The sequence below is a fragment of the Pagrus major genome, chromosome 5, assembly GCF_040436345.1.
Source record: "Pagrus major chromosome 5, Pma_NU_1.0".
Classification (NCBI taxonomy): domain Eukaryota; kingdom Metazoa; phylum Chordata; class Actinopteri; order Spariformes; family Sparidae; genus Pagrus; species Pagrus major.
In genome coordinates this window covers 31,709,185-31,734,983 of record NC_133219.1, presented here as the reverse complement: position 1 = coordinate 31,734,983, position 25,799 = coordinate 31,709,185, and the positions used below count along the sequence as shown (strand labels likewise).

The window sequence follows — 25,799 nt, the reverse complement described above, 5'->3', positions numbered from 1 at the left end:
ATGCCCACAAAAAAGAAAAAAACAAGACGGAGTGCAGAGGAGGAAACCAAAGATGTAGATGACGAAGACTCAGAGGATCAGGAACCAAAGCCTAAGAAGAAAAGTAAGCAGGTCAGTGAGTCAGAGGATGCTGGGAGATCGAAGAAGAAGAAGAAGTTTAAAGACAGCGATGAAGAAGGATACAACTCTGACACATCAGGGCCTGATGTGAGAAAAAACACCAAGAAAAAAGGAAGAGAGAAAGAAAAGGTCAAGAGGAAGAGGAAGAAAGCCAAAGAAGAGAGCGAGGATGAGTTGAGCAGTGACTCTCAGAGTACTGATAACGAGGATAACAACAATGTCTCCAAGAATAAAAAGAGAGGAGGAAAACTCCCTGATGTGATTGAGGCCACTAAGAAAGGATCAAAGAAGTCCTCGGTCAAAGACAAGATGGGGGCAAAGGATAAAAAGTCCAAAGAAGACAAAAAATCCAAGAAGGACTCAGAGAAAGAGGAAGAACAGTCAGCTGGGGACGAGGAAGAAGGGAAAAAGAAAAAGAAAGACAAGAAGAAGAAAGGTTCAGAGAAAGGAGATAGTGATGAAGACACCAAGAAGACAAAAGGCAAGAAGAAGAAGGTTGAAAATTACGTTGAAATCTATGAGAAAGAGCTTCGCAACTACGAGCCAGAGACGGTGGAGAACTACGAGGATGAGTATCACAAAAAGAAAGGTATGTGAAATCTTTTTATCTCATAATGTCAAAGACAAACTGTAAAAGTAACAGAGAACGTATTGATATGTCATGTACTTGATGTAAATTCTGACATCTGACACTCAGAGGAGAGACGATGAATCCTTAATTGCAATTACAGGAGTCTGAGCGGCTCCAGCATTAATGTCCTCATGTTTTGGTTTGATGTTCATGGCAACTTTCCACCGAGTGAAGTCGTATCCATGTCCTGCATCTTATCTTCAACCTACAGCTATATGACACCTGTCACTCAGTATTTTTGGCTTGTGTGGCTTCACATCCTAATAAGGGCTTCACAGTGCTCCAAAGTTACGACTAGACTCTCACTGTTAAATGTAAAAATCCCAACGAAAAGCCACACTGAACATTTATCTGAGCTACACACAAACATCTCAGCCGAATCAAGGCAATTAAAACTAAATGATGACGATGATGACTTCATGATGTTGTGAAGTCGTGTGGCATCATGGGAGTCAAGAAATTCAGTCACTGTCGCTGTGTATCACTGTCTACACCGCTGTAAGTTACCATGATTCTGCCCCCAAGCTCCTTGTAACACACTTTCTCTTGCCTGAAATCTCAGCACGCACCTCCACTTCTAAAACACACTTCCTTTTGTATTACGTCATTAAACCCTCCAGTGTATGAGGTGGTGACCATCACCGGTGATGAGAGGGGAGCAGGCACTGACGCCAACGTGTTCATCACTCTGTTCGGAGAATATGGCATCACTCCCAAAGCTCACCTGGCAAGCAAGTAGGTCCTATTCAGAACATTACTGTAATTTAGATGTAAGGTCACCTGAAGATTTAACTTGTGACAGAGGCCTCAGTCATAACCGTATCAAGTTGGACTGCATATTTGATTGAGTAGGTTTTTGTGCTTGAACTAACCCTTTGTGTTTTATTATTCTCCTCTTTAACAGCACAGAAAAGAGGTACTTATTTCTCAGTGCAGTGGTGGAGGTGGTTGTGGAGAAATGGCTGCTCAGACAGTCGACTGTGTGCTGTGGTTTTGGTGTTTAATTTGCAATCAGTTTGCATGACGAGATTTGCTGCATGATTTTGTCGAACATTTGCAAGGGTTTAATGTGCCATTATGCCTCGGGAGTGAATGTTTCTGAATGTTTTTGGTCTGATCCGTTTGCATTTATTTTGTAGAGAAGTGAAAAAAGGATTAAATTCAGGGTGGCCTCCTAATTTTAACTGTTCTGTGATTTCAGGAGTCGCACGGCATTCGAAAGGGCCAAAACTGATGTGTTCAGAATAAGAACTCACAATGTTGGAGCTTTAAAAAAGATAAGGTACGATAGACGTTTCATCTCGGTTCGACCATGGCAAACCAAACACTGCTGTCCTTGGATCAGACTTAGGAAGATTTGTTTCCTCCTCTGAATTCACTTGAAAGAAGAATAAGACTTATTTATCAAGATGTTTTTCTTCTGTTGCTTCAGGATTGAGCATGACAACACTGGTATGAACGCAAGCTGGTTCCTGGACAGAGTGGTGGTGACGGATGTGATCAGGCCCCACCTGAGGTTCTACTTTGCTTGTAACAACTGGTTGAGTAGGGTGGAGGGAGACGGCCTTTATGTCAGAGACCTGCTGGGTAGCATGGACCCCATGGACATGCCCAAATGTATGTAGACACAGATATGAGCCTACAGGCATACGTATTTTTACACTTTATAATAGGAGTGTTATATAACAAATTCATTTTATTTTTAAAAGTTAGTACTTGTAGCTTTCCAGTTTCCTCCAGTGATTAATTCAGTGAATCAGCCCTGCTTTGGTTGGAAGTGTTTGTTTTTAAATTGCTCTTAAAACTTTTGGTCTTCATTTTCCAGATAATAAATATGTAGTGAGTGTTTTCACTGCTGATATAAAAGGCAGTGGAACAGATGCAGATGTCTTCATCAATGTATTTGGGGAGTTTGGAGACACAGGTAAATTACAATCTCACATGGGGTCGCATAATGAACTTTTCAATTATTTTCTTCTTGGGTTTAAATCAGGATTTATCTGGTGTAGAATTCACACATTGTTTTGTTGTTCAAGGTGAAAGACGACTCGACAATGACAAAAATAACTTTGAAAAGGGCACCGAGGACAAGTTCACCATCGAGGCACCAAACTTGGGCAAAGTGAGGAAGATCACCATTGGCCATAATAACAAAGGCTCTTCAGCAGGATGGTTTGTGGACAAGGTAAGAGACAGACGGACACAGATAGATATTGTTTACTTATTGTTTATATTGTTTTTGAGAAAAATAACAGTTTTGACGTTATTATGTCTTCGTATTTTGTTGAGGAGATATCTAATGAAGTTGGCATGCTAGCTATGTAAGCACCAACACTCCCTCAGTGCTCCAAGCTCAAAGGCTGGATTGCTAGCTCAACAGCTAACTAAGCTAACTAGCTAACGGTAGCTACAGTTAACAGCAATTAGCGGTGACTCTGGTGATATGCTCTCGTATATGTTTTGAGTATGAATTCGACAGGTTGCCATTTCTTACATATTGCACCATTAAGGGAAGTTATTTTAAATAAATAAATAATGAATAATGTGTTATTTTCAGTTGTTACATCATTTGTCACCTAAGGGTTTTAAAGCACCTTATTTTGAAACAAAAGTCTGTCTGTAAAGTCTTACTGTACCTCACTCTGCTCAGCTCTTGCCTCTGCAGAGGTACTTAAGACATGTGATCCTCTTATTTCCTCTCAGTCCTCTCATCTGAGACTGGTGTCCCTGCTCCTTCAACACATACAGTGTGCGCAGCTGAGAGATGAGTTCATTCAAACGGGCGTACACATGCACATGCACAAGCTCACGCACACACACACACACACACACACACACACACACACACAGGAGGCACATTTCGTCATTCTACCCTCTGTGTAAAGGGAAACCATGCCCCATTAAGGGATTGCCTTACAGCAAACAGACAGTCGAGTCGGTGGATTTGTTGGAGACTGCAGCACAGAGTGATACCAAAGATCAACTGTGACAGCAGTAATGAATCATGATCTATTTGCATCTGACATGTGGTGAGACAGCCGCCATTGATGGTGATTTTATTGAGATGTATGGGGATTACAAATTATTTTGCCCTTTTCATTGCTGCTAAAATGTGTTTAAGCGTAATTATTATAATATTATTTATACATTTCTTACACTCTTACCTGAATAGGATTTGAAATGTAAAAAAACTCCAACAATATACTTTATTATTATTTTTATATACTGAATCAATAATGTGACCTATATTCATTATAAGGGTTTAAGTGTTAAAGTATAAAATGAAAGATACTGCTATACTCTACAGATTTACGTTCTTCTTGCAGGTGATTGTGGATGATCTGGGAAACAAAATCGTGTATGAATTCCCAATCAATCGTTGGTTTGCCATCGATGAGGATGATGGGAAGATCCAGAGAGACGCTTTGGTGGGTGGGAGCCAGCCTACAGGTGAGGATGAAATGTGTTTATTTATCTGGAAAAACTGCCCTACATACACTTGATCTTTTAATTTCTGCAAAGGAAAACTGGTGTCAGTGAATGCAACTATATCAAGAATGAAAAATTAACGCAATACTTGGCAGTTTCATCCAAATAAATGTGGAATAATAATCTTCTTGCCTTGTCTGAAAAATACTACATGAAGGATTTTAATATAATAACATTTCTATTGCCCAGGGACAGATCATTTGCTGTTTGTTCCCTTTTATTCAGTCCAAAAAGAAAATGTTTTTATGTCCAGCTTGCCAGGGTTTTACTGTGTGATTAAAAATTCTTGTGTCAGACTATCAAGGTTTAGATCTGGTTGATCTGGTTCCAGCTCAGCTCCTCAGGGCGTATGGGTGCTGCTGTGAACCATAGTGACCTGCTGGCAGAGCCTCTGATAGCCCAACATGTAACTGTATCCTCCAGGTATCGTGTACAACGTTCAGATTGTGACAGGAAACATCAGAGGGGCCGGGACCAACTCCAAAATCCACGTTGTGATGCACGGCTCGAAAGGCATGAAGAACAGTGGCAAGGTAATTAGAAGATACAGTACACAAGAAACAGAATACACAACTTGTACTTCATTAACATATTATATTTCAAAATAAAAGCATTGTTTAGAAAACCACTCAAATGTTAAAGGGCTTTACATTTGAAACACAGAACAGGAGAAATGGAGGCAGATCAGAAAACATGGAGGGATTGTACTAAAACATTAACAAGTATACTTATCAAATTAGAAGGAATTACAAATAAAGTTTCGTCTGTAATATAAGCCTGCTTCAAATAAAGGCCTGGTACTCTACTACACGTTTTTTGAGGAAATACTGTTGTTAGTTTCAATTTGTATGAGACAGAGTAGATAAAGACCATGTACTTAATTTAGAAAAGGAATGACTGGCAGCAATAATTGCTTTTATTTGACTGAAATGTTGGTCCTGGTATTAATCCAAATAGTTTTAGCTTTGCTTTTTTGACAGTTTTGATGTTTTGGCACTGCACTACCCAAAATTAACAGTGTGGGAAGTTTGGTGCATCTATGAATTCATAAATTTAGACCTCTGAGTATGAATGTGATTACATCTCTTCTGGGTATATCTATTCTTTGACGTGTTTGATCCAGGTGTTTTTGGAGGGAGGAAAGTTTGAGCGAGGCCTGACAGATATCTTTAATGTTGAGATTGCTGCGCTCCTCAGTCCCCTCAGCAGAGTTACCATTGGACACGACAACGATGGAGTCAGCGCTGGGTGGTACTGCGAGAAGGTACAGTGAACATGCACACGTATGCACACACTACGATCTGGTAATTCACGGTGAGTTAATTCAGCTGAGTCAATGTTGTTCGCAGGTGGTGGTGTACTGTCCATTCACAGGGATAGAGCAGACCTTCCCATGTAGCAAATGGCTGGATGAGAAGGAGGGAGACGGGCTGATAGAGAGAGAGCTCTATGAGATGGTGTCACTCAGGCAGAAGAGACAGAAGAGTAAGTTGAATGCCAATAATTATGGCTCGTCAGCAGCAGTAAATGCTGTCATTTTCACATTTTATGTCCTGAAACGCTGAGCAAAAACACTCAAAACTCCAAAATATTTATCTTACATTTGCATAATGACACAGCAGGCAGTCTGCATTCCATCTACTTTGCAAGTTTAGTGTGTTGGTTTGCCTGTTGCTTGTGAAGTGAAGTCCAATACCTCTTTTAAAGAAAAGTTAATGGTAAGTGCTTTTATGTCCGCAACAGAATGCGAGCGTTAGAGTCACAGTTGGGAGCTGTCCGCTGCAATCACTGGGAGTTTCTGCCCAAAAAATATTATATTTCAGCAGAGTAGAAATATTCAAACTGGCAGGCCTCTTGTCACAAACGGCTACTGCACACTTATTGAACTCTCTCTAGCACAGCAGAAGGGAGGAACTACATTTCCAGTACCTCTGAGTCACAGTGAGAAACTTTTAATGAAGATAAAGTGATATCAGTAATCTAACTTGAGGTATCATAAGCCATGCCAGTGCTCCTGAATCAGAGGTAATTGCTTAATTTCCTTCTCCTCAGAACACCCCTGGTCCTTGTGGATCTGGACGTCAGACCTACCCAGTGCAGGAACAGACGCAGATGTCGCCTTCCAGGTTTACGGAGAGAAGGGCAAGAGTGATGAGATTAGACTGGACAACAAAACAGACAATTTTGAACAGGGACAGGTGGACAGGTTTATGGTTAGTATCCCATATTTCAATACCAGGCACACTTAATATGAGCAGTCAGATAATGAGGCTTCGGATGTAACTTTTATCTTGATGTGATCTTACAGGTTGAGCTGCCTGATTTTGGAAAATTGACCAAATTTCGTATCTGGCATGAGAAGAGAAATCCTTTTGCAGGATGGCATCTCAGTAAGGTGAGGGAATCTAATTTCTAATGATAATTGGATTAAGAGTAAGTACATTTTTAACGTACTTTAGAAATGAAGAAACAAAGAACGTCCAGAGGATTGTACAGCTTTGATTGTTCAGCACTTGAATGAAGCGATAATCCAAACAGTCCAGCATTACGCTTTTCTACCTAGTCAACTCTGATGAAGACGTTAACGAAGGAGAAGTACACGTTTCCTTGTGAGCGCTGGCTGGACACAAATGAAGACGATAACGAGGTTGTGAGGGAGCTCCCTGCCACTGGAGAACTAATCCCTGAGCCACTACCCTGTATGTACACGCCTCAAGCAACCAACATCTGCACTGCCAAATACAGAGACGCATAAAACTTAATGGACTGATTCTGTTCTGTTCTGTTCTGTTCTGCAGTGATCAAATACAGAGTGACAGTTTGTACAGGGACTGTCGGCGGCAGCGGCACGGATGCATCAGTTTTTCTAAATCTGATTGGAGACCAGGGGGACACCGGAGATCGGTGGCTGGTCAACTGCAAAAACAACGTCAACAAGTTTGAGAAAGGAAACGTGAGTACATCCAGTACATCACTATCAGACGTAGAGCATAGTGAATCAGTCATTTCCTGTTTTATTTTGTTGGTTATCTCCTCATGTGTCATGGTTTGCTTTACACTTCCTGCTCTGGCTTCTCTTCCTGCCTTTTTCCTGTTCACCTGTGATTGATTTGTTAATAAATCCCTGTGTATTAAGCCTGTGTCTGCGCCTTGTGTGGCCTCTGTGTTCCAGCCCTTGTTCCCTGTAGCTTTCTGGTTTGTTCTTAGTTGTGCATTTTCTAGTCTTTTCTTGGACTCTCTTTAGCCTGGTTTTGCTGCCAGCCTTTCTGTCGCCTGCCTTTTTATCGCCTGCATTAAGATTTGGGGATTTTAGCTTTGTCAATAAAACTAGAACCTTTGTTTTTTTTTAAACCTGCCTGCCTTTTTCTCTTTCCTCTTTCACACACTGGAGCCAATCACTAATCAGTGTGCTTTTAATTAACCTAATTAGCCATAGCTGTAGCATGCTGCTTACTGTTTCTGGTACTGATGCCCATGATGACAAATTTGGTAGTGAATATATTCTGGACTGATTATGGTTTTCACCCCAATGATCAGGCATTAACCCCTGCTGGAGTCTGTCTTATCTCTAATTAAACATGTTTTGTATGCATGAACTAAATTCTCCTGATGATAATACTGACATATATTTGTCATCCCCTATCTGCAGCACAAATACAGCAACTCAACACAGAAATATGTCATGATATTGGTCACATATTCCTCTCTGTGACATATAAGAAGATGTGATGTTGCTGACTGTTTGTCTTTGTAGTTGGATGAGTTTATAATCGAGGCAGTAACCATCGGGCAGGTGCGCAGGGTGAGGATCGGACACGATGGCAGAGGTGGAGGCTGCGGCTGGTTCCTGGATAAAGTGATTGTAAGAGAGGAGGGACAGGCCGAGGCCAACGCTATAGAGTTCCCCTGCAACAGGTGCATTAGTCTCAGTGTGAATACAGAAAAGAAAAAGTACAAGTTATGAGATGTCACAGGTGAGATGAGACTTTTGCTCACTGTATGTGCCGTGCAGGTGGCTGGATCGCAACGAGGATGACGGACAGATTGTGAGAGAGCTGGTGCCATTCTCAGATGGACAGCGTCTTTACAGTAAGTTAGAGGAATGTGGAATTTTATTCTAACATTTAAATGTTAACTTCCCCTGAAGCTTATGTTTGTGTCTGTGTCAGATGTTGCCTATCACATCGCGGTGAAGACAGGTGACATCCCCGGGGGCAGCTCAGACTCCAACGTGTTTGTCAAGCTCTACGGAGAAAAAGGCGACACCAGTAAGATGTTGCTGGTGGTCTCTGCCAACAACCTGGGGAACTACTTTGAGACGGGCCGCGTTGACATCTTCACGGTGGAAACCTTTGATATTGGACAGGTGACACAGCGGAGGCAAAAACATGTGTTGATGTCTTCCTTTTGATGTTGAAAGTGCCTCGACAAGCTCGGAAATAATTTATTGAAAGGTTGCAGAGTTCATTCTATGTTCATCCATACTGACGATATATGCTGTTGAAGTTCTTTGGATGAAATTTCACATTATTAATTCAATCATTTATATTACAGAAGTGGTCGAGAGATGATCACAACTTTGTACGAGGCTATCCTAAATTCGTGGCCTCCTTCCTTAGATATGGTTTCCATCTATTTGTAGACAGTGCCTGAACAATAATTAGACTGGATCCAAGCAGTAAATTAGAGGTTTAAAACTGTAGAACAATTATGAATGATGTCCTGTTTTGTAAGCAAGTCTTCATCTGGACTCTTATTCCAGATCAATCGTCTGATGATTGGCCACACCAACGAGGGCATGCGTGCCGGCTGGTTCTTGGACAGTGTTCAGATTATGGTTCCAGGCCATGGGAGGCATTACATGTTCCCAAGTCACCGCTGGCTGGATGAGGACGAGGCTGATGGCAAGACGGAGGTGGAGATTTACCCAAGCGAGATCCTGGACATGGAACAACGTAGGAAACGTTCTCACACTCTCACACCACTAGAGGAAATGACACACACACACACCTAGATTCATGCTGGCATGGAGACTTTTTAATTTTGTCCTGTATCTCAAAACTAATCCTGTGGATTACTGGTGATGTCAAGAGATTGATTTTAAGATCTAGGTGTCATTTTGATCCAAATATAAAAGTGAATATTATTTAAAAACTTCTCTTTCTGACTCAGTTTTATATTGGTTAGCTAATTTAATCTCAGTATTACTTCCATTTATAGACTGCAGAGCACCTTCTATCTACTGTTTTGAAAAGTCTTGAGAAGTTTTCCTTCTAATGTATGTGCATGCAATACATGTATTTATCCATTCTGGAAGAACTCATCGGTTGAATGTATGTGTTTCACAATACCACTGACCAAAAATCTCTCATGTCTGTATTTTCCAGTGATTAACTATGAGATAACAGTACTGACCGGAGATGTCACGTTTGCTGGCACCAATGCCCGAGTGTTCATCCAGATCTACGGAGAGAAGGGGAAGACGGAGATTATCACACTCGAAAGCAGATCCAACAACTATGAGCGGAACACCACAGAAATATTCAAGGTATCAAACCTTGGATTGTTTTCATTGGAGCCAAAATGCATCTCTGTAGTTTAATCTGAAAGGCAAAGAAAAAGGTAAATGTCTTGATGATAAAGTTTGAGTTAAAACATTGTTCTTCAGATAGAGGCCAAAGATGTGGGGAAGATCTTCAAGATCCGCATCGGTCACGACGGCTCCGGAATAGGTTCTGGCTGGTTCCTGGAGACGGTGGACGTCAAACATCTGATCATGGCCCTGGTGCCCAAGGAGAAGAAGAAGGAGGACAAGAAAAAGAAGAAGAAGAAGAAAAAAGATGATGATGATGAGGACGAGGAGGGTGGAGAGGAGATGCAGGAAGTGGTGCTGACCTACCACTTCCCCTGCTCGCGCTGGCTGGCTGGGGGAGAGGAGGACGGCGAGCTGGTGGTGGAGCTGCTGCCTGAGGATGCAGAGGATCTGGAAGGTACGAAAAAAATACAGCTAAGTGTAGTGTTGTGGAGAGAAGTGTTGAACGACTGAGTGCCAAGCGCAAGGCTCCAAACATATCAATTCATGCTGGGTGAATTAACGTCCCTGGAAAATGCACCGAAAACCACTTAGGTCTTTTCTAATATTTGAAACATACAGTAATAACAAGGTAACTGCTGACCCCAAAATGGATGAGATGCTGCCCACAGCTCAGTGAAACTGATCTTTATGCATTTACAAATTCAGGAGAGATGAATAACTCATATACACTCTCTTTAAATTATACTGAAAAAGCACGACAACATCAATTATGTATAAACAGCTGGTTACCGCTCTCATCTTGTCGACTGTATTCGTCGTGGCTTGTTCTTTGCCATCTGAACAGGGCTCCACTCACAAATCCAACAATCCAAATCAAAACACTGCAGTCGCCGATTCTGTTGCCTTCTTTTTAGCTGATTTATTCTCACTTTAAACAAAATTTCATAACCTCTCTGAATCCAACACGAGATCGAAGGCTTTACCGATGCCCCATTCTACACGTTTGCAGAAGTCACACCCCTTCCCTTTTTTTTTATTTAAATGCGTTTATTTCATTATTTGTATTGTATTGGATGACAAACTGAGGAACTTCTTTGTTTAAATGTTAAATATGTGATATTTTGAACAGTAACATAGCAGCAAGATAACATCCTGAGCAGAGAATGACGTCACACTCCCTCTCTCTCTCTCTCTCTGTGTGTGTGTGTGTGTGTGTGTGTGTGTGTGTTGTAACCTGAGCTTCTCTGTTCATTGTTTTGGTTGTCAGTATGGCCACGCACACATGTTACAGCGTGTGAGCCCCTCTCTGTCTTTCCTGCGTCACAAACTTTCTCATATTACAGCTAAACAGTGTAAACCACCAGATTCTTTACAATACGATATTGCACCGATTCTTTGGACAACAATACGATATGATTTCGATTTGATTCAATTCAGGAGCCTGCAATGGATATTAGTTGATATCATCTGCACATTTAACACAATCAGTTACTTTTCTGCTTCTGGCCTAACCTAAGGATGATGGTATGGATTGACGTTTCCACTTTGCATCGATGGTATTAGATCGCTAATCATTCAATCAATCCGGATTGTTACACCCCGTACATAACAGTACGCTAAAATGTGTCTCTGAAAACATGTGAGACAAGAAATGGGCTTTGCAGTTACAGAATTGATTCATATTTAATCAGCACTGTCTGGTTTGACAACTTTATTGATTAAAGTTTACCTGTTATAATTAAATGATACACCTGTGCCACCCTAACTTTAATCCAATCTTGTTAATGATCACAGATATGTGTATGAGGACAGTGCATACACTGACATACAGTATAAATATAGAATTTGCTCCTTTTGTGTTATTTCCAACATTTTTTGGTGCATGTTTTATATCTTGTGCCTCAGTGTTGATGTTGTGGACATGCACGGTTTGATTTGACACAGTTTCCTGGCTGACAGGTTAAAGAGGTGTTAGTAATTCATCCCTTGCATTGTCTGACAGTCAACACCTATGAAGTGTGCGTCTTCACTGGTGACATGCTGGGTGCCGGGACCGACGCCAACGTCTTCATTAATATTTATGGAGAAAACGGAGACACCGGAGAGCGCTATCTGAAGAACTCTGACAACCTCAACAAATTCGAGCGGGGGCAGGTATGATGGCTTAAACAAAGAGTTGACAACCGCTTTTTAATTCAGCTAAAGATAAAAATAAGGAATCTGATTCATTCGATTTTTAAAAATGTATAATTGTACCCAGTGAAATGGAAAAATACTGAGAAATATGGGTCATAAAGGGGTCGAAACACATTACTCATATTAGAATGACTCACATTTTTACAATCATTCTTTCATTAACTTAGATACATAAACCAAGAACATGAAAAACAGCTCGACACGGAATCCAGCTGACAATGGTAGAAATGTTTGTCTGAGCCTGGATCTCAAATACAAAGCAAAACTTTAATTAGGGCTGTACAATTGTTTTTTTTTCTTGGGAGGGTATCCTGCTGAAAATTAACAAGCAGTTATTCAAAGACTCAAGCACTTCCGCGCAACATGAGCCGTGCACCGAGGTGTGGGTGGGAGTGTATTCTGGTAGGATTACATGCTCTCCTGCAGGCGAGCCAGCTGTGACTGAGAGCAGCTATGAGGAGTCCTTTGTGTCATTGAACCTGTCCTACTTTTACTCATTACTTAATCCAGACCTGTGAATTATTCATCTGTACATTACACATGGCTCTGTAGGAGCACAAAACTCATGTCCACAGACAATTAGGGTTTATTTCTTCCTGCGGATCAAAGCAACAATAGCCTTTTGTCACTGAGTGACAGGAATGTTTGCTCATCCACAGAGGAGTCAGTTTAAATAGATATCTCACTGAATGAATAATACTGTTATGACAGTCCTAAAAGATGTATTTGGACACAGTGAGAGGAGTTGTTTCGGGGCTTTCAATAGTATAACACCGTCTTGTCTTGTTTTTTCTTGTTTTGTTTTCTTTTGTATTATTTTGTTGTATGCCTTCAATGACAAAATAGTGCCCATGTCCTTTTTTAATCCCATTTTTATTGCTTTTGGAGAGTTTACATCAATGTTTCCACGATGAGTTTGTTACAACATTTAGGTCTTTAATTTTATTAAAGACCTAAATGTTTTTTAAATTTAGGGAATTTCTTCCCTCCTTCCCACCCTGACCCATCGATACACTCTGAGCCATCAATGTAGGTAGAAATCAATAATGATAGCTTACAAAATTATAATAGTATTAATTAAAATAAAGTACCATCTATACATTACCACACACAAGTTTAAAATAAAGACAAATAAACAAAAACAAAAGAAAATCTAATTAAAAAAGCTAGATGATCAGGTCTTGAATCCAAAAATGCAAGAAATAAATCCCACCTTTAATGAAATACATATACTTTTTTTGTTTGATCGTATATACGATCGCTATGCAAGAAGAGAGCTCATTAATTAACAGCTTCACAGACTGACAGTAAACACTTTTCCAAGATGCTTCGCTTGTATGAGACAAAGGTAAAGCAACTTACTTTCATGGGTTCTCAGGGCTAATGCTCCTGGAACAATACCAAGAATACAGATCTCTGGGCACAAAGTGATGTTTCATGTCTTATCTTACCATAATACTTCAACACTTCAACTTCACTGCATTTCTGTGGGAAACATTGTACTTTTTTATCCATTAAATATATTTCACAGCTTAGTTATTTGTAAATGTGTGGATCGACAAATAAAATATCATGCATTGTTATAGATTAAAACACCCAAGAGCTCCACTTCAGTCAACTACAATATAATTAATTAATTACACATTAATGTATGAATAATTTTACTCCAATAACAAAATATAACAATGTAAAGGGAACCATTCTGCATGATGGACACTATGTTCTGCTGATAATATGTCTGGATTTTTACTAAAGTAATATGTTTTGTCTTTGTATGAACTTTTGTCTGAACGGTATCTCTGGTTGCTGTATTTTGCAGGAGGATGTTTTCACGGTGACAGCTGTCGATCTGGGTCCTCTGAAGAAGCTACGAATCCGCCATGACAACACTCACTCTTACTCATCTTGGTACCTGGATCGTGTTGAGATAGTGGACACAAAGGATGATACAACGTAGGTGAAACCAACAGAAAGTTTTGTTCATCTGTACACTGATGTAATAACAAGTCATCTTTGAGTTAGAGAGCTGATCAGAAGTATTTCCTATATAAGTCTATATATGTCTATAGGTACTATTTCCCTTGCAATCGCTGGCTGGCTGTGGACGAGGACGATGGACAGATAGCAAGAGAGCTGGTTCCTGTGGATGAGGCCTTCATGAGGAAGGATGAGGATGAGGAGGGGACCAGCGCCACGCTGGGGCTCGAGCAGAAATGTAACACAGTTTCAAAGCTGGCTCATGTTTTAGTAGAGGGACCAGATGAAAGGGCACCCTGTTCAAGTATCTATCTAAGTGCTGGTGAAACATGCGGGTGTAGACGAGAGCAAAGGGGGACTCGTGTATTTCAGTGTAAAGATAAAAAGAATAAAAGTACTGACTTCTTCAATTTATCTTACAGCCATGTCTACCACGTTTACTCTGAAAATAAAAACCGGAGAAAAGAAGTATGCTGGGACCGATGCCAATGTCTTTGCCATCCTGTTTGGAGAAAATGACGACACAGGTATGATAACTCACAAGTACCCTCGTGCTCCATGTTGTTGGCTAAATAATACCAAATTTGAATAAAAAAAAATGCCACTCACAGGGATCGTCAACCTAAAGGCTTGCAAGAACTATAAGAACAAGTTTGAACAGGGGATGATCAATGAGTTCACTGTGGAGGCGGTGGACTTGGGTGACCTGGAAAAGATTCGAATTGGGCACGACAACTCAGGTGGGGAAAGAAAAGGCTCTGCAGACTGAAATTTAGCTGATATAAGCAGTAAACCGAATAACCTGCGATTGTTTTCCACCATCAGGGGGTTCATCTGGTTGGTTCTTGGACTGGGTCGAGGTCGACGCCCCCTCACAGGGTCAGAGACTGCGCTTCCCATGTGGCCGCTGGCTGGATAAAGGAGAGGATGATGGGGCGATTGTGAGGGATCTCTATCCCGCTGATTTGCAGACTGAACTCTACATGCCATGTGAGTGAAGAGCCGGGGAAGAAGTACTCAAATCCCATTAGTGAAATGAGCAATGCGCTGATTGAGAAATCTTCCTGTAAAAGTGTTTTATGCAAAATTTTGCTCAGATGAAAGTGTGGAAGCCGCAGCGGTAGCATGTAGTTAAAGCACTTTATCTGTAGAAGGGTGCTTGTAGAGCACTGACTCTTCGATGCTGCCGTGACACTGCCTTCTAAATTTCACCGCTGCAACAGGACCCCGCTTCTTGACTTACACATAAAACAGTCCAAATCACCATGCTGCAGTCACAGATACTGTCGCAACCATGTCAACTAGTTAAATTTTCACTTTTTATAGTCAAAAAGTAACAACATTGCAGTAAAATCATACTACTCCCCTTCTTTTTACCGTCACAGTTAACACAAAAGAGAACAAAAGGCAAGACACACTGAAGCAATGAGCTGACATCCAAAATCAAAAAATCATAAATCAAGAAGTCAAGAAAACAGACAAACCAACAAAGAGTAAGGGAACAACACAGGCTTAAATGCAATCTGAGGTGCAGGTGGAGAGACACTGGGAACAGGGCAGTGCTAACGAGGCTGATGTGAGACAGGTGAGGGGGGGAATCAGACTGGGGAGGAGCGCAGGAACACAGGAGGGAAACAGAACACTGGGAACACAGGTGAGCAGGAAGTGGAAAGTGACAACAAGACACGAGAGTGTGTAACTACAAAATAAAACAGGAAATATCAAACCAAAACCCAAAACTATGACATGTACAACAGGTAATGTGATTATCATCATCATTAAAGCTATGGTCTACGATCTGAGAAAGATTTGAAAAAAGCCCCAAATATGGATAAATATTTGTTATCTTGCTCACACAAGATATTATTTTGTGCACACAAGATTTTAAAGAATCATTCAAGGACTGTAAGAGCTTCATAAAGTGCAAAAAACTTAGGCGCTTGAATAACTCCAATGTCAAACTGTCTTTTGACATCTTCAATCTTTTGTCAAACAAACAAAGCTGGTTCATCTTCTCCTTCAATCACTCAGTTGTGCCGTATGAGATAAAGATATACACCAGTGATGTGTTCGGAGCGGGGACGGACGCTGACGTGTTCATAGTCTTGTACGGACAAAAGGGAGTGTGCACTCAGCAGAAATACCTGTGTGTCAACAAGAGAGAGAGACGTCTGTACTTCGAGAGGGGAGCTGAGGACATGTTTATTGTGGAGGTGAGTGGATTTGGACTATATACATCCTCTAAGGCAGTGGCTGCAGCTCTGTAAACACTGTGTTGTCTTTTCCCAGCTGGAAGATATCGGTGATGTCATCGAGAAAATCAGGATAGGACACGACAACAAGGGCACCAACCCCGGATGGCACCTGGACAGAGTGGAGATCAGACGACAGCTCAGGAAAGGAAAGGTAGTAGAAATCCACTCAAGCTTACACCTGCGTGGATAAGTGCATCGTTAAGAGTTTCCGTGTCTGTGCCCTCATTAAATTATTAACAGATTAATAATGTAACACCGTTTGGCTCACACATCTCTCAGAGTCAGATATACTTTCCTTCAGTTACAGACAGCCTGGCCCAGTTTGGAGACATGTTTGTGTTTAACGGCAGGGTTCGGAGACGACCATTTTCCCATGTGAGTGCTGGTTAGCCAAGTCTGAAGATGATGGGGAGACGGTGAGGGAGCTGGTCCCCTCGGATATCATCACAGAGAAACTGCTCAGGGATGGGAAGCTGAAAACGACTGAAACGGAGGTGGAGGACGCTTTGGAGAGTAGGTTTACCCTCATTACAGTGGTGGAATGTAACTAAATACATTTACTCACGTATTATACTACCTTATAAATCAGGTAGGTACACAGACAGATACTTTACACAAGTATTTCCTTTTCATGCCACTTTATACAATTACTCTACTGCAGTTTGGGGAAAAATGCTGTACTTTACATTACATACAATACATAACATTAATTAATAAGACATGATCCCCTTTTGCAGATTAAACTAACAGTGAGTAAAATAGCTAAAATTAGCCCCATGTAAAGCAACTTTGGCAGCCAAAGTTTGATGGTTACAACAGAGCGTGAATGCCTTCAGCTGAACGCTTCGAAATGCACTCCGCCATCATGCTTTTACCATACTGTGTGGGAGGTCGCTCTCTCAGGGCCAATGTCCTCATAGCTTCTACTTTTCTGAAAGGCGCTGGAAATGTCACCGCTGCTGTTTTGTTCCTGGCCTTGGCAGTAATATTCACTGTATTTTGGTCTCCTACGGATCATGTCATGCGCCCACGTCCTCCTTGCTCTGATGTCTGGATGTACAAATAAAACCGGCTATTAAAACAAAGAGCACACAAGACAAAGAAGGAGTGTGACTTCATTCTTTGTTTAGGACACCATTGCTCCACTACATCTTAACAAATCAAATCCTCCTTTTCTGCTGTATTATGTTAAAAATTTGTATATAAAACCTTGAAAGTCACCAGATGGCCAGAAACACGACTACGAATGAATGATAATGTTGCTCTGTAACTGATAGATAGCTTGCAAATTCACTAAATCAACGTAACAGGTGATGATATGTTAATTTGTTTCTGCTTTCCCCAAGTGCCAAAATAATAGTTAATGCATGTTTAAGTGATATTTTCGGAGCCAGAAGTTTTTGTTGTGATTAGATATTCTTAATGCTTCCTCACCACTTCCTAATGGCAATGTTATCACCAATTAGCATGGAACATGGTAAATGTGATGTGGTAAATGAGTGTAGGATATGTCCATAGTTTTGTTATTGCACATTTTAGTGATATTCTTTTTAAAATATTTGTGGGCAAATTACATAAAATGGTTAATTTCATCATTTTTTTTATTAGCAAATAAAAAAAATGAAGACATCATACTCCAAAAATTAATATACTGCATTAACACACATACTGTTGGAGTGGAAGATACTCAGTATACTTCAGAAAGTCTGAAGTTTAGTCAAACATAATTACACATCTGTGAGCGAACAGTGTGTACTTCTGCTCGATGCATAATTAAGTTTTTGTTTCGTCACAGCTCACACGTACAAGGTGTCTGTGCGGACAGGTGATATGTACGGAGCAGGAACTGATGCCAACGTTTTTCTCACCATCTACGGAGACCTGGGAGACACAGGAGAACGCAAACTCGCCAAATCTGAGAACAACAAGAACAAGTTCGAGAGAGGAGAGGTACGTGAGGACAGGTGTGAGGCGTTGTGTCAGATGACTGCTGGAGTCTACAGGTGTCATCATGTGTTGTATCCTCTTTTCTTGTTAGGTGGACAAGTTCACTATCGAGGCTGTGGACTTGGGCCAAGTGTTTAAGATTCGTATTCGTCATGACAACTCCATGATCGGAGCCGATTGGTACCTGGACCAGGTGGAAGTGCTGGATGAGGTAACAGAAGAGGTGTACATGTTCCTGTGTGAGCGCTGGCTGTCGAAGAAGAAAGAGGACAAACGCATAGAGAGGACCTTCTTCGTCAAGGTTTGTTAATTTGGGAGAGTTTTTGTGTTTTTGTGTTTGATTTGCTGTTAGCTGCTGCTGAAGTATAACTCAGTTATGAGAAGGAAGTGAGGAGGTTAATTGTCTGCTATGTGTCCGGTTTAGGGGTATGAAGGTGAAAGACACACTGATCCAAATTCCAAGAAGATGATTCAGGCCAAACTGGGGCTGGACAGAAATGCCAACAAGAAGAAAAAGAAGAAAAAGGCGGCAGTGGTGGAAGAGGGTCCAAGTACGGCCGCAAAACTATTCTGCATGTTTTTTAAAGGAGACCTCTTATGCCTTTTAATTTTTTCCCCTTTTCTTCAGTGTTTTATTTTGGTTCTTGTGCATGTAAAAGGTCAAAAGTCAAAGTCCTCACTCCTCACCAACAGAAGCTCCTCTCTCCCACAGAAAACACTGCTCCTGAAACGCCTCATCAGTAGCCCCACCTTTAATTCTGTGACTTTGTGACATCACACACATCACCATGTCACACATTTGCATAACCTGAAAATGAGCATAATATGTCTCCTTTAAGATGAGATCAGAGTATGAGGACAACATACTCAGCAAAGTTAAAAATAGCTGGGTTTTTTTTAAAATATTGTGGGAAATGTGTTTACTTTCCAAGAGTTATATGAGTAGATTGCTCCATTCTCATGTCTGTATATTAAATAAAAAGCTATAACCAGTAGCCGGGTATTTTAGCTTAGCATAAAGAGTGGAAACAAAAGAAAAACAGCCATCCTGGCTCAGATTAACAAATCCGCCTACAAACACAGTAAACACTCTCTAATTTACACATTATAATTAAGTGTAGATACAACGGATGTATCCTCTTGCAGGGGATAATGTCTATTATATATTCTGTATATAGGCGTAATTCTTGGCCGCAAGTATTCACAGCGATCATGTGACTTCTGTGTTTGGACGGATTAAACAAGTGAGATATAAAGTGTTAATTACTGAGTTTTAGAGGTGCATGTGGGTGGATTTTATTATCCTCAGACAGAGCAAGGCAACATGTATCCCCTTGTTTTCAGACTTAATGCTAAGCTAAGCTAACCGGCTGCTGTCTATTGCTTTTTACTTCCATATCAATCCTCTCATCTACCACTTGGAAATAACCACATATGTGTATTTCCCGGACATTTCTAACAAGCCCTTTATCATAAATGAAATTTAAAAACCCTCCTCTCTCCCACCCAGTCATCCCCTATCACTTCACCTTGTCCACGGGGAAAGACCGAGACGCCAGCACTACGGCCAGAGTCTATGTCATCATCATGGGCCCCAGCGAGGTGGAGACAGAACGACTGTGGCTGGACCCTCCCGAGGCAAAGAAATCCTTCACAGCCGGCACCATGGAGCACTTTGTGTGTTATGGAACTGACGTAGGAGAGATCAAGAGGGTGGAAGTGAGAATCTGGGACTGTCTCTGTTGCTAAATCTGTGAAACTGTCTCCTCTCTGCTGCCTCCTCAGATGCACTGATTTAAAAAATTTAAATAAAACCATTCTAGCTCAGCAATAATTAATTCTAGCAGTGCCTTCTGGTACCTAGATCAAACAAAATCAAGTAATATATCATTTCCCACTTCTGCCTTCCCACTCTTTCTCTCTCTCTCCTCAGCTTGGCCATAACGGTGTCACACCAGAGAGCTGCTGGTTGGTGGATGAGCTGTCGGTTGCCGTGCCAACCAAAGGTATCAAGTACATCTTTCCATGTAAGTGCTGGCTGGCTAAAGACAGGGGAGATGGTCTGACTGCCAGACTGTTCAACGTGCTGGACTCCAGCACGATCAACATTATCCGCAAAGTGAGTCACTAAGCCTAAAATACGAAGCCGTGGAAAACATTCAGATGCATAAAAAACAAAATTAATCTGTGTTATCTGCCGTATATTGTAGGTTATTTATTCGGCCACAGTTGTCACAGGTGACACTCAGTCTGCAGGGACTGATACCAACATTTTCCTGACGGTGTACGGAGCCAATGGGAGCACAGAGGAAATGCTGCTGCCCAAAAATGCGGACAGGTCAGTTCTGTTATCACCCCGACTGTACTGATCACTTTTTAATGAAGGCATATTTTTGTGATTGGGGTTATGCACTTCTTCGTTTTCTTGCAGAGACTTCGATATTTTTCAAATAACAGTGAATCAGCTCCCCTCGGCTCCTCTTAATGGAGCTTTATAGTGAGTTTCAGCTCATTTTGTAGCAAACCGGCACACAATTTTACTGCTTCAGTTCACTTTTACCACTCTCATCGTGTCCTTTTTGGTCACAGCAGGCAGCTAAAAAGAATCTAAAAATTCACTGTACACTATCTTCTAGGCAGACAAACACCTTTAGGATCAAGCAGGGGAACATAGTGGAGCATTCGGCAGCTAAATAGCTAAATATTTCCCCGAAATGTGTACTTACATTCATCAGATGTCCAGAAACATGACTTGAAATTAATGACAATGTTGCTCCATAAAATCACCACTTTAAAAAAAAATTATATTCCGTCACAACTTCTTTCAACTGCACCTCAATAATGAAAAATAAATCAGTTATCATGGGGTTAAATGAAACATTTTTACTAAACATTTAAATGTATATATACATTTAAACTAACAAGAAATAACCTGTTAATCAGTGAGCTTTGGAGGTGCTGGTAGGCCGATTTTGATACGTCTGGATAGCGTTAGGCTAGCTCTTTCCAGTCTTAAGCTAAGCTAATTTCTTTACAATAGCGATCTGAAGTCCAGATGTATTAAAATAGAAAATGATCCATATATTGTTTCCATCATTTAGGTTTGAAAGGGGTCAAGAAGACACATTCAGTCTGGAGATAGATGACATCGCTCCTCTGAAGAAGATCAGAGTTCGGATTGACGGCTCTGGGAGTCGCCCTGACTGGTTTCTTGACAGGGTAACTGAATGACTACTCTACTTCTATCGGTCTTGGGCAGTACTGCTGTATATGTGAAAAACTTGTATAAAGCCCTTTGTATTGCCTCAAGTGATGTCGCTTGAGTCATCATCAGTTGGGGCTGATGACTACAAGTTTGAAGAAATCTGGAGGTGTGGAGTTATTAAAAAGTGAGGTCACCAGACTGCTAGCAGCACCATACGTCAGCTGCTACTTTAACTTTAAACAGTCGAGTTGCATTGGATAAGGAGTTCAACGATGTGATGGGATAAATTACAATTTTTGATTAGGCTCTCAAATACAGGCTTGTATTTAAAATAAAAAATGCAATTGAAATCAAAGAAAGGGTGATTCAGCCCTAAAGAGTACTAATATTGGGATGTTTGTGTGATATCTTTTGCTGCAGCCAAACAGCCATAACCAAGTGTAACTTTACCATTTGAAATCTTGCAACACCTGAGATGTGCTCAATAAATGTCTCAACAAACGCTTTCAGATCCTGATGCGGAACCTGAGCACAGAGGAGATGTATCTGTTTACCTACGAGGACTGGCTGTCAAAGACAAAAGGGCCCAAGAGAACGAAAGTGTGTGAGCTGGCAGCTGTGGTGGATGACGAGGAGATGGTGGAGAAAACAACCTACATCATCCAAGTGCAGACCAGTGATGTTGGAGGTGGGTCACATGTGTTTTGTAAAGTATCCATTCATCCAATATCATAGCAGCATCCGTGCAAGATTATTAGGAAAACATTTTGTGTCTCTTGTACTTTAGGTGCTGGCACTGATGCCAATGTGTTTGTGATGTTGTTTGGGGAGTACGGTGACACTGGGACGCTGCCTCTGAAGGAGAGCACCAACAGGAACAAGTTTGAGCGTAAAATGAAAGACATGTTCAGATTCTCTGACATGCTCAGTCTGGGCGAACTGTCCAAGGTCCGAGTGTGGCACGACAACAAAGGTGAGGAGGAAAAAAACAGCGTAACAGACAGCTACCAGAGGGATCTTTGTTTTCTAAAATAGAAGAATTAACATGGTTTAAATAGTAATTTGTCACAGTGATGTTGGTGATTTGACTTTTTGTTTTCAGGGCTTATTTGTGTAAAATCTAAGCAGGCTTGAGGGTTTTTTACATGTATGAGATCAAAGAGTTATGAGCAAAAATCAGTGTATTTGTATACTGGAACTCAGTCATAAAAAATGTAATCTTTGATCCATCCCTTTGTCCAGATCCACACCAAAAGTTAACGGGGTCTATGATGGAGACCCATCCTCCATCCAAGTCGTGGAAATTAATTCAGTAGTTTTTGTGTGATCAGTTGTGTTACAGACGCAGGCAAATAACCTCCTGCTTCTGTTGTCTCAACATTAAAAAAATGTCATTAAAATTGACTCTATTCACAAGTTTTTTTTCAAATTGTTGTTGTTAATCAGCTTTATTTCCAGAATACTTGACCTCAGGTACTACAGTACCTGAAATTATGATGAAATACCAGAAGACACCCCCTTAAATTTTTTTGAACATTGAAAGAATATTTAGAAATTTTGAGAAATACTCTTAATTTCTTTCTACCCAAGAGTTAGATGAGAAGATCAATACCACTTACATGCCTGTACACTAAATATGAAGCCATCAGGCACTTAGTTTAGCGTATCTTAGGTAGCCTACCTCTCCCCAGTCAGGAAATATGCTGGTACATAACATCCTCGCACCCTGTAATATGAAATTATAAAATTCCACTGCGAACATTAATGGGTTAAAAGTATAAAACCATAATAGACTTTGTTGCTCTTTCTGTAAACAGGCCCTGCTCCCGGTTGGCACTTGGAGTACATCGACGTTAAAGATGAGGCCATGGACCAAACCTTTAGGTTCCCCTGTGACCGCTGGTTGGCTAAAAATGAAGAGGACGGGCAGATAATGAGGGAGCTGGCCTGTGCCAACAACGACTCTATAGACCTCAGTGACAAAACCAGTTAGTAAAAATAAAAGTCTGTGGGCATAATTACAAGCTCTCTAATTGTCCTGAGAAGAATGATTTGCAGCTAATTACAACCGTCTGCCATATGTGAAACGAATATAATGCGGCAATTTCTGTCTCTCTGTCTGCAGAATATGAAATTGCCACAACAACCGCTGACACCGACGATGCCTCCACCACGGAAAACGCCTGGGTCGTGTTGGAAGGAAGGAAAGCCCGTTCCAAGGAGTTTGTTCTGGAGAATAAGAAAAAGAAGTTCTTAAGGTAGGTCTTCAAAGAGAGCCTAGGTGGCTCGGCTCACGGTAAAACCCTATTATGTGGCCTTACATAATCTCCTCTCTTTCACATGTTTTGTTTCTCTACCCTCTTTTATCTCGTAGCTTCACTTTCTGTTCTCAGAGTCTCTGCTCTCAGGAGAGCTAATCCCATGAGATGCACAAGAGAGAAACTCTCTGGCAGACCAGTGAATTTAACCGTTCACCGCTCAGAGTGAAACCCTGCATGAACTCTGCAAGTAGTTCATAACTTTTTTTTGGCCTTTTTTTTAGCGGCGCCACCGACACGTTTGAGTTCTCGTCGAAGCACGTGGGGGAGATTGCCGGCATCTGCATCGGCCACATAACCAAAGACGGAAAGAAGGTGAAGAGTGAAGCTTTCTGGCACGTTACGGAGGTGGTGGTGACAGAAAAGGAGCTGGGAAACAAGTGAGTGAACCTACGTTTTGTTATATAAAATGTCACGTTGATGGTGTTGATGTGACTCCAACCCTTCCCTCCCGTTTAGGTATTTCTTCCACTGTGATGCACGAATCCCACTGGCAGCCAAAAAGGACCAATTCCTGACATTTGAGTGCTTCAAGTCCATCGAGAGCTTCGCCAGCAAAGTCCGCAACCTGGTTCCCGTCAAGTATGAGATCATCATCATCACCGGGGATGTGAAAGGGGCCGGCACGGACGCCAACGTCTTCATCACCATCTATGGCGTCAACGGTGACTCGGGCCAGCGTCATCTGCGGCAGAAGTTCCGCAACCTTTTCGAGCGAGGGCGAACGGACCGCTTTGTTCTGGAGATGCTGGACCTCGGGGAGCTGCTGAGGGTCAAAGTGGAGCACGACAACAGCGGTTCCAACTGTGGGTGGTATTTAGAGTGCGTCGAGGTGACCAACACAGCCAACTCAGTGACAACCATTTTCCAGTGCGGGAAGTGGCTGGACACTCGTAAGGCCGACGGGCAGATTCAGCGAGTGCTCTACCCGAGATACTGAGGAGGAGGAGGATGCATGAAACAAAGAGTGGGTGAGCATTTCATCAGAGACTTTTTGGTCGGTTGTCTTTTTTTTTTACTGCGTGTTAGATGAGCTTTGTGAAGAAAAATATAAAAAATTAACAGACCTGAATGTAGCTTAATGTCACGTTTAAAAAGATAAGACAGATGTCCTTTTTTTAAGTTTGTGCCAACTGTTTAGGTTGCCCTTCTTCTAACTTTAGATGAAGCCATTTCTACCTTCTTGTCTTGTACAACTTGAACAACTTAAACAGACGTGAGTGTTGCCCAAAGCAAATAACCCCACACAATAAACATTCAGTCTTAATTTGTTCTTTTCTTAAAAAATAAATCTAGATGTGTTCGCACCAGTTCACACATCATGTTACACTCTGCTTCATTTCAATCACTTGACACCTACAGGTGGAAAGTAAAACCAGGAAAATGGTCCAACAAAGCTGTATTGCCTCCTTTAGATTAGTTTGTAGTCTGGATTTTGGACACAAATCCACACTAATTTAAGGGGGGCTTTAAATTACCTACACTCAAAACAGTCAGAATTCATGCTGCAAATGATTTTAGAGTGGGATGTCGATGGAGGAGGGAAATCGAAAAGCCACTTACAGCTGTTTTTAACAACTTTTAACTAAGTGCGGATGGTGGTGAAACAGCTCTAGTAACACCACTGCAAAACAAAAAGTAACTTCAATTTTTTGGAAAATCATTTTGCTGCCTGTGTTTAATTTAATTGATTGACAGCAAGCATTTTCTCTTTTCCTGTTAGTAGAAACACTGCGTTCATTTCTCATGTATTAGTACATGGTACATCCTAGACAATTTATCGGTATCAGTGAAACCCAAGCCGATAATATGAAGCCAAATTACTAGACACTCACACGGATACAGTAGGTGGTGGTATGCACCTTTAAAGTAGGTTTGTGATCCACCAATACACATGAAACGACAAGAAGAAGAGCAGCCCGTTGTGCACATGATGTCAAACTGCTGCAGATGATTAGAGTCACAGAGTGTCGACTAGAAAGCCAAACATTTCTTCCCCAGGTTGGACGTCTTTTTACAGTCAAAGGAAGACAGCATGATTATAATTTGCAACATATGTGCTAAAGGGTTCAGAGAGGACGGAGCAAATTTATGAGTTTTAACAAAACAAATGTTATGAGGACGT

The 25,799-nt window shown here is 41.2% G+C and overlaps 1 protein-coding gene across 1 annotated transcript; it reads left to right on the top strand.

The window, feature by feature from the left end:
* Positions 1 to 24,614, top strand: loxhd1b (lipoxygenase homology PLAT domains 1b). The gene is made up of 43 exons (XM_073465770.1): positions 1 to 207; positions 349 to 709; positions 1,372 to 1,486; positions 1,953 to 2,033; positions 2,184 to 2,368; positions 2,577 to 2,675; positions 2,788 to 2,936; positions 4,078 to 4,201; positions 4,664 to 4,773; positions 5,364 to 5,504; positions 5,590 to 5,725; positions 6,293 to 6,453; positions 6,549 to 6,635; positions 6,804 to 6,939; positions 7,039 to 7,193; positions 7,995 to 8,155; positions 8,253 to 8,329; positions 8,410 to 8,606; positions 9,003 to 9,195; positions 9,628 to 9,788; positions 9,909 to 10,230; positions 11,779 to 11,930; positions 13,792 to 13,925; positions 14,042 to 14,187; positions 14,372 to 14,476; positions 14,561 to 14,689; positions 14,775 to 14,939; positions 15,981 to 16,162; positions 16,239 to 16,355; positions 16,555 to 16,717; positions 18,000 to 18,154; positions 18,243 to 18,452; positions 18,576 to 18,702; positions 19,662 to 19,870; positions 20,085 to 20,270; positions 20,362 to 20,489; positions 21,253 to 21,370; positions 21,867 to 22,044; positions 22,144 to 22,329; positions 23,174 to 23,344; positions 23,482 to 23,614; positions 23,899 to 24,054; positions 24,134 to 24,614. Exons 1-43 carry the CDS (start codon positions 1 to 3, stop codon positions 24,612 to 24,614), a joined length of 7,089 nt encoding a protein of 2,362 aa, XP_073321871.1.
* The last annotated feature ends 1,185 nt before the right edge of the window (positions 24,615 to 25,799 follow it).